Raw genomic sequence first — 14,035 nt, 5'->3', positions numbered from 1 at the left:
ATATATATATATATATATATATATATATATCAATCCTTGGATTGAGTTTTTTGTTGGATTTTTGGGAATTTTGCAAAGCCTTGACGACTATACATATATACGGGCTCATATTTATTAATGAGGTCACAGTTGGCAACGTGGTCGCACGTTAATATCAAGTCTTATACTTGGTGATATTTTAATGGCAGACAGACATGGTCATTTTAGACATCAGTGTAATTTAAAGTGGTAAACAAACATCCCTGTGGATCTTCAATGTAGTTAATATACATTGAATATACAGTGAATTTCACTGGATTTAAAGAATTAAATCCAGTGAAATCGGGGGAATGTTAACCATCTCGATGCAGTTCTTTGCTTTTGTTTTTGCCCCTTTGTGCTTTTTGGGCTATTTTGTTCCCTCTAATCATAAAAAAGATCCATTATTGACCTACAGCCGGACTGACAGGATGTTTGATTAGCTAATTGATCATCATTTTCTGCACTATTTTAATTTGACCCAGGGGCACAGATAAATAAATTTGCAAGCAGCTGTTTTAAATTTATTCAAAGTTAATGTGTCATGCTGCTAATAACAAATTAATATAAAATATTTTTTCTTGGTAAATACAACATGTATAAGACTTCAAAGTGAATACAACATGCATTTTTCCAAGATCACATTTAATAAAAAACGCTTTATTCCTCAAAACCACTAAGAAATATTACTTTCTTTTAAAAGAATGAACATCAATGTAAAAATTGTGAGAAGAAAATTACAAGTTAAATCCCCAGATATATACAATATATGGAAAACTCCACAGAAGAACAACTAATTTATGCTTTATACACTGACGTGCGTAACCATGGTGGGTTATGAGTAATATATTATGGTGACTATAAATCACCTGTAGCGGTGCAAGATCTATACTCCACGTGTACCTATAATCAGGCCAGCTGAGAGCCTTGGATGGGTCCTGGAAAAAAAAAAAAAAAAAAAAAACTGGACATAGGCCCCCATCTGTGACATTCATTGGTAAACCTTCAAGCCCCCAGATTTAATCCTACCGTATCTAAGTCTTATATGTCAATATTTTCATATATTTTTCAAATAATATATCAAATATTAAATTAAATAACTCATAAAAATGTCACATTTTCTATTTTATTTTTGACTAAAGCACATGTGAAAGTCAGGTCTAGATCACCTTACAAAGCCACATCGCTATGACGGTCTTGCTTGTAGCAAAAATTATTTTCAACGCAGAGCAATAACATGCATTTATGTCTTGGGCACATGGCCATGAAATAAATATCTTTGATACTCACTTATATCTAAAGAAAGAAAATTTAGGATGAAGATAATTTTACTAATACGTTGCATTCAGCTGAAGTCACTTTGAAATTTTAACATTTAGGAATACTGCTACCTTGGAGAATTTTTGGCACTTTCAGCTTTCCATAGTTTTGTTACTACAATCACAGTCATTCCTATCTAAAGACGTCTGCTTATGTGACATATTTAGGTTTTTGCTGAAAATCTTATGATCAAAACCTTTCTTTAGCAGTTGATGCTCTGCAGTAGGATCTTCTATTTACCTATTTCTACCCCCCTGAAAGGCCGATTGTCCAGGTGCAGGGGTGGACACGCCTGGTACAGGGTTTCCACGGGTTATTAAAAAATCATCACTAAATTATTATTTTTTAAATGAAGGCCTTAATTGGCATCAAAATTCATTAAATGTGATTATCGTGGCGTTTAAAGATATTGTAATAAAAAGAAAAGTGTATGAAAGCAATTTAATCAGATATATTATATGACATATAACTGTTTCTGCGTGTTTGTGCGGAACTGCTTCCGGTTGATCGTAAAGCTTATGTTTGGAAAAAAAGTCTGAGGCAGAGAAAAAGCTAGAGAATGGGGAAAATACAAATTTTAACAAAAGTGGCTGGAAAACGAGGAATTCGGGACATGGCTGCAGCCTGTCAATGGTAAAGATGAAGGACTGTGCTGTGTTTTATTTATATATATATATATATATATATATATATATATATATATATATATATATATAAATATAAATAATCAGTCATGGGTACTTGTTTATTGCATTAAAATTATTTCTAAGAGCATTAATAAGCATTAAATTAGAGTTCCTCATTCCTGTATAAACCCTGCGGTACTCATGCTGGTCTAGAGCAATTCACCATTAGGCACTGCCTGTAGCAACAACCATTGGATTTTCTTAATTATAACTTGTTAAGGATCCATTATTTTTCTGAAACACAACAGATCCTTGGCAGAAACGGTAGAGTTTGTTAGCGTCATCAGAGCAAAGACACAGACAGCAGGCTGATTGTGGGTGAAACTGATTCAAAGTTATGCCGAGAGTCGTGTTGCTATTTTTGTATCAAAGTGATGGAGCAGCTGCCTGACCCAGAGCGCAGAGGAAAATTCAGACTCCATATTTTCCCGTCTCTACCTGTGGCAGGCCAAGCAGTTTGTATTTTACTGTAGCAACTCATTAAAATCCAATAAGCTGTCCAGCAGACAAACCATTTTAGGGGAACCTGGGACTGCGTTATTTCACAACTATGTACAAGTTGAATGTAAAAAGTAATGGAAAAGATTCACTTATCTTAAATATCAATGCTATTTTTTTCTAATAACAGCTCTTAAAAATCTTTACTAAAGTTCATACTTGAAGGGTTCAAAGTTTGTATTAAGTTGATGATATTTAGCAAACAGTGCTCGTTTGACTTTAATGGAAATTAGTTTAGTGATCTCTTAGAAGAAGGATTTATGGCCTAATCTTATGAGAGAGGGAATAGAAGGAGGATTTCTGCTGTGACTCCAATCGTTCCTTACTGACTGCTCTCAGGGGCTCTTTGAGATGTTTGCGCTGTTTGAAACACTGTGAAGGTCGCTGTGATTCAGGGTTTCATCTGTTTAGTTCACCATGAAGCAAGTTGCAGATAGGGAGAGAATTTTAGTTTTATACGATAACTACGTGGCACTAAGCACAAGGTGCAGAGGTAAAACCGCAATCTTCTACAGTACAGTACTTTTTACTTGATGCAATGAAATATATAGTTGACAAACCCAGATGGGGAAGATGGAATAGGCTCGTCACAGTTGGATAGGCAGTTCTTTTCTTAAGGTTAAGACCTTGTGAGTTTGAACTCAGCCCTTAGTGGTAGTGTTTGCTTTTGGATGAGATGAAGTCAAGAAGGCAGATCAACCAATCAGAGGTGACCAGTAAAAAAAAAAAGGATTCTGTTACACCCCATTCTTTAAACTGAGAGAGCTCTCTAAGAACTTCAAAGAGCTGCTACCTAATATTTTAGACATAACTCAGACGCTTTTCTCAAAAAACACTTAGAAATAATCAATATTTGCATTTCTGAATTTAAAAACCATATGAAAAGGTAATTTATATTAGGTTTAAAAGGAAAAAAAGATCTAGATCATATTAAGAGGAAAATTGAAGGTATGTTGAATGCCCTTTTTAAAAAGGAGTCACAAAACCTGCCTATTCTGTGGAATAGTTTATAGTCCGGATAAGTTATTCTAAGGGAACATGGATAAAGGCAGTACTTGTTTGTGAAAGATTAAATCTGAGATGGTTGTTTGAACTTTAGCACTCTATTAATTTACTTACAAACTGCCATCATATGAAAGTCAGCTTTTTCCTGATGACTAGCAGTACAGATGGTTCCCCTTCAACAAAACAACTAGGGGAAAGAGGCGAATTAAGGTGTAAGTAATTTTTTTTAGGCTTTCTCAGTCCCTTAAGAAAACAAAAACATCACAAGGCGCTTGTCCCTCCGGAGAAAATCCTTGTTACTGAATAAACTCTTGTAAAGAGATCTTGCCTCTTATCAAGATCTTCGCCAACAGTCAAGATCATGAGGCCAGATTGATTTGAAAGGACTCACTGAGCGTCTGCCCGCAGCTGAAGTGGTGTTTTTGTTGTTCTGTTTTTATTACCGTTAAAACTGGATTTCCTCGGACCATATTCCCCTGGTGAAAGGTTTGTTTTTCATCTGACAGTATTATGAGACACTTTTAGAACACTGGTCCTTTTGTTGTCACTGGAAGAGATGATAAAGTTTAGAAAACAAGATCAAGCAACCGGCATCTTACACGACAAAGGTATGACATCTGGGAGATCAAGACAATAAAAGGGCATAAAGACCAGAAGAGGCAGCCCAGTGTTGTCTGAGGGCGCTCAGAGGTCACTGATGTGGGATCATGGCTGTACTCTCAGAGCCGACTGATCATTGATGCTTCTCTAAATGTCAAAGCTCTTAATAGCAGAAGTTGTTTTTTTCCTAAGAATTATATGTCCTTTACTATATTATATAGTGGCATTAAAATGCAACTTTAAACATACAGCATTCTCAGTCTGCTGGTGTGGCCCAAAAATTCACTGACTGTTTTTGGAAAATAAACCAACTTAGGAGCTAAAATTATTGTGCAGATCCATTTCTTCCATTTTGTTCTATGCTAAAATTTTGGCTCAGTCATCGTGACAGAACAGATTTAAGGTTTTTACCTTAGTCGCACAAATTGTCTGTGGGAGTGAGATCTAGACTTTTACTTTGTTGTTCTTAAGCCTCTTTGAACTTAATTTGGTACTAGGATTGGTGTTATTGCTAATTTTCAACACCTATTGGTGCCTTAGCTATAAGTTCCTGGCTTAACTTTTTCATGTCATCTTGTATCCTGGTGATGGCATTAATTTCTGAAGTGGACCGGTGCTTCTCACAGGAACCAACACCCCCCTGACACCTCTTTATTTTATGATTAGAATAATGTTCTCAGGCTTGAATAAGCTTTTCCCTTTTTTTCTACCAACACTTTAAACTCTTCAACTTTAGTTGCATCACATTTCAATGTCTTCAAAAGTGTTTTATTATTATTATTTTTTTTTTTGTGAGGACATTTAAAAAAATTTATAATGCTTGTTGAATCTTGGTTTGTTCCTTGCTGAGCGGGATTTCAGTTCATTTTGGTATAGGACATATTTTAGTCGGGGTGATGGACATGGACTGTGTTCAGGAGTTGATTTGCAGATTTGGCACCAACATGCGTCTTTCTCTAAAGCTAGTTATGCACTGTACAATTTTTTTTTTTTTTGCCCTTTTTGGGACGATCCTTCAGTGTTGAGAGAATCTTTTGGATTGGACCAAGTTTCAGCCTCATGGTGCGTCCTGCGTCGTGTAATATACAGGGGTAAACGAGTGGGGTGATCAGCCTCTCACGACCACCTCCCGATCAGGGATCGTAAGCTAGGGATAAAAATCAAACTTGTTTGAAATTCATTCAGCCCTTGTGAGGTGTCCATGAGCAAATCCTAATGTTGAAGAAGAGCTACGAGCAGATTTACCAGAACCTCATGCACTGCGCATGTGCAAACAAGGGAGTTCTTCATCTTCCAGATTGGCGAGTATGACCAGCACCATCTCTTGGTGTCTCATGAGTCTGACATGTGGTTTCTGGACATGAAGTGTGAGCAGGTTGATCGCATCAGAGCGTCGGGCCTTAAGGGCTGGTTATACTCCTGCAGGTATGACGCAGACGTATTTGATTTATGCTCAATATTGTAGCGTGGTCTGCACTATGTTTATTCCATGCCACAGCGCAAAAGGGGAAAAATCGCAAACCAGCTGGGTCTAGATACGGCAGAGGCGGTGAGGAAGTGGGGGCAACTTTGTCCGACAATGTAGGGACATGTGGACGAAAAAGAGCGGGGGTCCAGGTGGAAAGAGTCCCAGCGTTCTCGTGCACCTCGCTCTTCTAGCTGTTCCAACTTCACGACTCGTTTTCCGCAATCGCGGTAATACAAACGTAACAAGCCGGTAAGGCACCAAACAGGAGACGCATAGTGTAGAGCGGATGTAGATTTGACCAATCAGAGGCCTCCTGTTTGGGGCACTGTCTGCGGTCACCTATAATTTGGGAGAGGTGCAGCAGAGTGTCTGCGGAAGGGGCGGTGACGTCTTTGCATTCACCACGACAGCTAAGCAAATGATCTAGTTTTGAAGTATAAATCAGCCTTTACAGTGTAAGAACATACATCGTGAGCTGTGAATTTTAAACCATGCAGTTTCAGTTTGATCTGTAGGTTAGTACAACGATTGAAAATATCGTACAGTGTGTACCCAGCCTAAGACAGAATCTGTCTGCTTACTGAATGGTGTGATCAATAAACATTCTTAGGATGCATACCTACAAAATGTGTCTTGAGCATCTGGTGTCTGTAATTTGTATCCAAGAAACAATCAGACTTGTTCAGATCTGAATTACTTTCCTGATATCTCTGAAATCTCCTGATTTCTTTTGAAGATCCAGTGAAAGAGATGTGTTTTCATTTAACCTAATTGTTGTCAATTATTCAATCAGAAGTTTAAAAAGTCACGAAGCGGATCATCTTGACACTTTAGTTGTTATTTGTTATCATTGTTATTTCAGTTACCGGTATTAAAAACACAAAAAACTTGTTAGTCTGGCCTTTATTAAATAAACAGAATGATGGTAATCTTGAATGTCCTAAAACTGAATATATTTAATGTGACTAGATAATGAAGAAAAGAGAAAAAAAATTGTATTTTTCAAAGAGTAAATGAATAACCATGTGATAAAGAATGCAGGTACAAATTAAATTAATTTGATTATGACCTCTGACTAATTTTTCTGACCTTTTTCACAGGAACTGGAGAGGGTGACAGCATTACAGACCAATCTCCAGCTGGCAGCAGTCATTTGCACCAACGCAAGAAGGTAATGATATACTGTGACATGATACCCATTGACCAACTGAAAGTAACTTCTTACAGAAACTGCTTCTGAAAACATAATCCTAACTGTATAATGGTGGTGATTTGGCTTTATATATATTCATATATGTTCTCTGTCCGCCCAAATGGATGTTTTAGAGAACATTAAGAAATGTGATACACAGGATAGCAGGATGATGTTCAGTGTAAGACAAGTTTTTGCTGCCAACTGCTTTGTAGCTAACAAGCTGACATCCTGCTTTAAAATGGTACTCATATAAATACTTACATAAGGTTGAATAAAAACAATCATTTTGCTTCCACTGGATATTTCCTCTGTATCTGTGACAAAAACTTACAGTATACATTTTGTGTTCCTACTATCGTGATATATATATTTTCTGAATATTAAAAAATAAATGGACTAAGAATAAACAGGATGAAAGGCGATTTAACAAAACAAAACACCCTGCCTCCAGAACAGAAATTTACCATTTAATATAATGCTTCTCTTCATTTTTAGGTCTCTATGTCTTCATGAAAAAGAAATAATTTATAGCTTTTATTTGTGTCTTAACCACAGGTTCCAGTGATTGTGAAGGACACTGTAGATATATACCAACTTTTAGACTGTTGCTTTGCCTTTTTTTCCCCTGTTGCATATTTGTAAATATAATGCTTTATACATTATTAAACGTGGTCAAACTCACCATGGGGCTTCTCTTGTGTAGACAACTCAGAGTTGCAAAGGAGGAGTTCACAGAGGCCAGCCTGGGTCTGTTAGCCAATCAGAGGAGGCGACAGCTGCTGACAGGCCTGCTTAAGTCTCTAAGGACCATCAAGACTCTGGTAATGTTAACACCTCACTAAAACGTCTACAGTCTCTCCAATGTCAGTCGTTTTATGTGTTTTGTACAGTTACAGTCAACATTTCTGTTATTTGTTAATAATTTATGTTAAATGTTATTAGGGGATGGAATGTGTGAAATACAGTGCATTACATTTGGGCTAATATAAAATTCTAATAGTTTTTTCTTAAAGTTTTTAAACAAAATATATAGCAGAGTCTGTAATTAGTCCCATTGTTTTTATAATAAGAGCTGCTGATCCTTAATTCTTATAATATTGCTATAACTATTTGGCTACTTTTGATTATGCTAAATGTAATTAAGCAAACATGTAGGGAATTAATCCGCTATATTAAGTAGAACTTTAAAACAAAGAGTTTTATTATACAGAGTATCCCATTGTGTTCCTCTGTTCTTTATAAAATAAAACAGTTATAATAGCTGGTTGATTCATGAAGCCTGCCTACAGTCGTCTGATAAACTGACAAGCTGCTCTGAGCTAAAAGCGTACATTTTTAAACACTTCTGTTGTTGTTGTTTTTTTTTTTTTTCCCCCCAACTTTTTTGCAATCAGAAATATTTCCATAGGTCGGATTATGTTTTCCTCTCATCAATTTGAGAAGGGTAGTATCCTCTCTTCCTCCAGCTGAGCTGCAGTGTGCAGCAACAAGTCGGTGGCAGTTCTCTATGCTCTAAACAGCTTATGAAAGTAAGGTCCTGTCCAAAGGGTTTTATTGAGATGGATTTAAATCACTTTCTTTAGCTTATAACACTACAACTTTTAAAAGCTTTGATACCTGTAACCGACCCATACACGACCTTATGTAGCGCCTAGTATTGCATACATTTTCTCATTTTGAAGGTAAGATTTGATCTGTGAATGATGTTAATTTAAAGTTTTTTTAATGTATTTATTCCCTGATTATCTGTCTAAGCTACAATGTTCATCATATTAAGACCTGTAGAACAAACTATCTCTGAGCTTGTAATTATGCACTGATTTGTATTATTTTCATATCCTTTTTTTTCTTTTCCTCACCTTACAGCAAAGAACAGATGTAAGACTCAGCGAGATGCTTGAGGTAATATAATCCCCGCAAATGCTTACAGAAATGTTCATAAAAGACTTAAAAGGTCAAACATCAGCAGGCATTCGGCTCTGAAAGCACCACCAACGCAAATACTAGATTATCTGGTGAATGCCTATCCATCACGAAGGTCAGATGCTGTGTGTGGAATGGATTTGACAATTACTGCACTGCCCAAGGTTACCCGGATGGTGTCCGCTGTGTCGACTATTTTTAGATAAACAATATTCCTTTAGGTCAGGAAGCTAATACAAAGAGAAGGGCAAACATATCAATGCTGCGAACTACCCTTAATGCTATTTATATTCAAAGTTTTAGTAGTAGGAAGCATTCCACTGAGATGGAAAATACATTAAATGACCTCATTGCTCTGCTTCTTCAGGAGGAAGACTATCCAGGTGCAATCCAGCTCTGTCTAGAATGTCAAAAGGCTGCCAGCACCTTCAAGCACTACAGCTGCATCAGGTACAGTATGGGCAAACTGATCCAGAGGTTTAGCTGAGTCCAGGCTAGGGAAAACCATCTGACTTGTTGTTTTGGCTTGGAGAGCATTTTATGATGGAAATATGATCTCTGAGTTTTTTGAGTGGATAAATCAGGTTTCACTTCTGCTGAGACACTGCACATATGTCTTGTTTTTATTTCTAAATCGTATTTCCCCTGATAAAAACAGATCGAAGAGCGCCAGGCGTTTTTGTTTTTTAACCCTCCTTTCTCAAGGTTGGAATCTAATTGATCTGCTTGGAGACTTATTTCCTGTTTTTTGGCTCATTTCCATTTCCTTGTGGTTGCTAGGTTGCTTCTCTCTTTATGTAAAGGGCTCATATTGTTTAAAAGGGTTTACTTCTACTGCATAAATATTCCTACACCTTGACCTTTATCGCATTTTGTTAAATTGCTAACACACTTCATAATGCATGTAAATTTTATTTTATTGGCCAGATTAACACAAAGTATGCATGCAAGAAAAAATGGGTATGCAGTCAAGATCTCCAGAATCCAACTAATGGCTTCTTTATTTGACTGAGATGTGTTAAAGGAAAGAGTCATCTGAAAGGTGCAGGACACCAGACCCCGAGAACAGGAAATGAAGACCCATGCCTTGGAGCTTTGTTTAAATATTAGTGAACAAGCAGCATCATGAAGACTAAGAAACGCTGCAAGAGAAAGGTCAGGGATCTTTATCGATGAGTGGGAAAAAAAAATGTATGGCTTTTGTTTTTTTTTTCTTTTAGGCCCAACAGTACTCCTCTTTAAAATTTCCTAAAAGCCATGTAGGGTACAAAGCAAATGTATGGAAAAAGCTGCAGTGGGCAGATGCAACCATAACTGACTGTTCTCCACCAGTTTTGCACCGTTTAGTCATGACTCGGCTACAACTCACAAGTCCTATTCGTGAGTTATTAGCAGGGCTTTCTATAACCAGCAAAGGAAGCGTTTAAGCAGTTTAATTCAGGTTATGGAGCTTTGGCAAACCTGGAATTGGACTTTAATGGCAGGAGTGCTGACCTCATTCATCCTCATTCAACGACCCACTATGCTGAAGCCTTGTGTTTGCAGCATCATGCTGTAGGGACAACCAGGGTAAGAGAAGCTGATCAAGTGTTGATGGTGAGGTGGATGAAGCTTATTAGACTCAAAAATATGAAGAAAACTTGTTAGATGGTGCAAAATGAGACTGGGTTGGCCCTTCCAGCAGAACAGTGACTAAGCATACAGCTACAGATAAAATGGATCTGAATTAATTCATGTCTGAAAATGGCCTAACTCCACGGAGGAATCTGAGTGATTTGCTTCTTGGCTGTTGTTTCCATCAAACGTGATGCAGGTTTGACTTTTTGTAAAGAACAACAGGCTGATTTTTTTTCAGATTTTGACTTGCACAACAAATTTAAAACCATGCGTCATATTCCTTTAACTGTTCCAGTTATTGAGCAGCTTCTGTTTTGTGCATAACAAACTAGAAATATATTTATGTTTGTAATTTCAATACATTTCAATTTTATTTTACTGAAATAAGTTTCCATGGCTGTAAATAGTTTTGCAAAGCATGTAAAGTTGTAGCTAGAGGACTGTGAATACTGTCTCCCTGCAGCCGCTGTTTACTTCTGAGACAAGATGGCCTGTTTGGTATACATCTGGCAGCTTCCACGTTAAGCATATTACTGCTTATCCCCAATGGAGAAAACATCCAATTACAAGATTTAGAGACTCTGGCAGGCACCCAGTGAGCTATGACATACAGATGGTTAAATAGTGAGACAAGTCAATGGAAAGGTAACTAAAGGAAATGATTAGATCACAGGAGACATACCAGCACATGTGAAAAATTGTACTGATCTCACAGATTTTTTAAATATCCACCCCAAGACAGATAAGGAAATATGCTGGGGTATCAGAGCCTCAACATATCGGTCAGTTTCTTGACTTTTCTGACTGCTTTCAAATTTTACAATAACTAATGTTCTGTTTACAGCAATGCTGTATTGTAGCTGCTATCAAGTCCAAATAAATCAAAAAGGTAGAATATAAGTTAAGATGATTTTTTTTTTAATGCATCCATTTTATTTATGCTGTTTTGACTAACGTTGAGTAGGCAACTCTTTACAAGCAGTGCTTTGAAACTTAAAATGTATGTTAAGAGGGTCTATTTCTAAGTAAGTATTTGAAATTTGAAAAAGATAACTTAAAAAAACAAACAAAAACACCCCCCTTTTATTTTGGGGCCCCCCCGAGTCTTTTGTTGTATTATGATAAAAGGTCTTGTAACAGTAGGTGACTATTTCAATCACCTTCTCTTTATGTAAATTAGACAAAGCTGATCCACAACATATTATTTTATGCATATGGCTGATGTGGTGCTAATGTCTTTTACTGACGAGAGAGAAAGAAAAACTTGGACTTTATGGACTAATGCCTTGGTTAAATGAGTGGGTAGATAAAAATGTGCCCTGACTGGCATTGCCAATCTTTCAGCTTGAAAATCCATTAATTAAGTTAAAGTGTTTATTGTTAGGAACTGCTGGGGTGCTAGGTAAATCCTTGAACACCAGTCGGCCTCGGCAGATGGCCGCTCATGCTGAGCCATCTTCTGCTGGAGGTTTCTTCCTGTTCAAAGGGAGTTTTTTCTCTCCACTGTTGCTACAAGCATGCTTCGTGTGAGGGATTACCTTTGAGTCACTGAGTTGATGCTGTCAACTGGTTAAACGTTGAATCAATCTGACTGCATGATCTGGTTGAATTGTCTCTGTAAAGTGCCTTGAGATGACATATGTTGTTAATTGCAGCTATATAAATATACTGAATTAAATGTATAAAGAGAGGATGATCTAACACTAAATCCATTAAACAGAGAGAAATTCAATGTTACAAATGTAACAGCTCACTGTCTTGTTATTCCTTAATTTAGCACCTTAAAAGCTAGACTTTTATTTATTTTGATTTAGAGCACTATGACTCTTTATTTTACATCTCCTGGTTGCTCAAAGCTGACAAAATAATTTAAAATTAAATTATAAGTGAACTCTGGGCATTTTTGTGACCGTATATCTCTATAGGTCCTTATATTTAATATCTACATTGAAGGACAAATGCACCATGATTTCAGTATGTGGTCATAACAGGGTTTCTTTAGGTAATAAATAGAATTAGACAGCATTAAAAAGGTTATAAAATAAAGGAATATATGATTGCAGATATATTCAAAACAACAATGTTTTTTTCTTTTAGTTGTTGTGATTTTTTTTATCTGCATTATATCTGGCACAGGTAACCTTCATTTCCTCCCTTTTGTTGTTTTTTTTAATCATTGAAGTTTTGGTTCTTACTGAATTCTTACTGATTCTTTTATTTATTTATTTTCGTGTAGAGGCCAACTGACCTGAAACCATTTGGCACCACTCTTTGAAACCTGGGTGCCAAACAGGCCGATAATGAAATAATTTATTCCAGACAGTTGAATGGACTGTGAAGCACATTTGTCTTAAAGCTCTGCTCTTTGTTTTGCTCATCATGTTTGTTTTTACCAATTAATCAGTTTGAATATTCACAACAAATACCATCTAACAACCTCATCAACTAATGTCACCAAAGCATTAATGCAGAACTTTTGTTTTTGCCTTAAGGGACTAACACTAATTACACAAATGTCTCCAATAAAACCCTCCATGGTCATACGTGTTTATCACCCATTACTGGCTGTCTTAATTTGTTCTCTGAACAAAGCTGTTCTCTGAAACCATGGTTTCTCCAAGTTGAATACTCTAGCTCTGGCAATCATAAAACACATCCCTGCCTCTGCTGGGAGTTTCACCACAGGTTCCAGGTTTGGCACTCCTGTGCGTTGAGATAGTTGGCTGCCAATGATGGGATTATTCAGCTTTGGATCGACCTTTGGCAGCAGCCTACATGTAATTAATGCTGACTTTAAAATCCTGGTGACAGTTGTGTCTTTGAAGAAATGTGTGTGGGATCATCATAAAATGGAATAAAGCTAGATGGAGGAGGCTTTGCTTTTGGGGTGTCTGTTCATCCATTCCAATTTTATGAGTGTAATATCCCAGGAATGCAATCGTGGAATTTTTTTCATATTCAGCTCAGTTTTCATTTAAACTTGTTGTTGAACAAAAAGGTCATCGTGACCTTAGTTAATATATTTATAGCTGTGATTGAATAATTCATACTCTGATTATGATGTTTCTCAGTAATGGACTATTCTTCATCCTGGAACCTTAACTAAATATATTAGAAAAACTTCAACTTTAAAGGCAACTCATTATTTATGCTTATTATTATCTGATCCTTACAGTAACTTTATGAAAGTAGTTTTGCATTTTTAGTTGTTTTAATTTCTCTTAATAGTAATAATAAGTCGTTAGAGACAGTTTTTCTTCTTTGTTGTTTTAAAAGCTTTGTCTCTGAAAGGTCAGATAGTTTTTTTTTTTTTTTTTTTTTTATTCAAACACAAGCCAAAATGGGCAAAGCCGACCACTTCAGGGCAGCCCAATGTCCCAATGCTTCTGTGCTTAGAATTTATTAGCAAATGTCACCTTGGAAAAGCAAAGCTCTCATCCAGCCATTCTTTTTCCTTAATATCTGTGTTTTAGATGTGTGACATAATTCTGTGCCTTATAGCGTGTTTTAAATGGAGATTACTTTATGTTTACGGATATTAATAGAGTAGTATTTTTTGCAGTTCTTCTGTTGTTGTATTGATCATCCAATTGTTTGTTAGTTGGGGCATAGAAAGACTCCATCTATAAGGTTGTTAACACATTAGCGCATTTTATCACATTAATGTGATAAAAATGTCAATCAAATGTCAATTAAAGAATCAAT

At 36.5% G+C, this 14,035-nt stretch overlaps 1 protein-coding gene across 2 annotated transcripts in view; it reads left to right on the top strand.

Moving 5' to 3' along the window:
* Positions 1–14,035, top strand: part of vps50 (VPS50 EARP/GARPII complex subunit) — a 148,987-nt gene that overhangs the window by 34,066 nt on the left and 100,886 nt on the right. For both annotated transcript variants that reach the window (XM_015376513.1, XM_015376512.1), the window contains exons 6-9: positions 6,696–6,766; positions 7,494–7,611; positions 8,657–8,692; positions 9,081–9,163. In XM_015376513.1, coding sequence (XP_015231999.1) covers positions 6,696–6,766; positions 7,494–7,611; positions 8,657–8,692; positions 9,081–9,163 — 308 coding nt within the window. The remainder of the gene's footprint in view (positions 1–6,695; positions 6,767–7,493; positions 7,612–8,656; positions 8,693–9,080; positions 9,164–14,035) is intronic.

This window comes from Cyprinodon variegatus, unplaced genomic scaffold, assembly GCF_000732505.1.
Source record: "Cyprinodon variegatus isolate N-32 unplaced genomic scaffold, C_variegatus-1.0 Scaffold135, whole genome shotgun sequence".
Taxonomy (NCBI): Eukaryota; Metazoa; Chordata; class Actinopteri; order Cyprinodontiformes; family Cyprinodontidae; genus Cyprinodon; species Cyprinodon variegatus.
The sequence above is the reverse complement of the archived record's forward strand: the minus strand, read 5'-3'. Positions and strand labels throughout refer to the sequence as shown.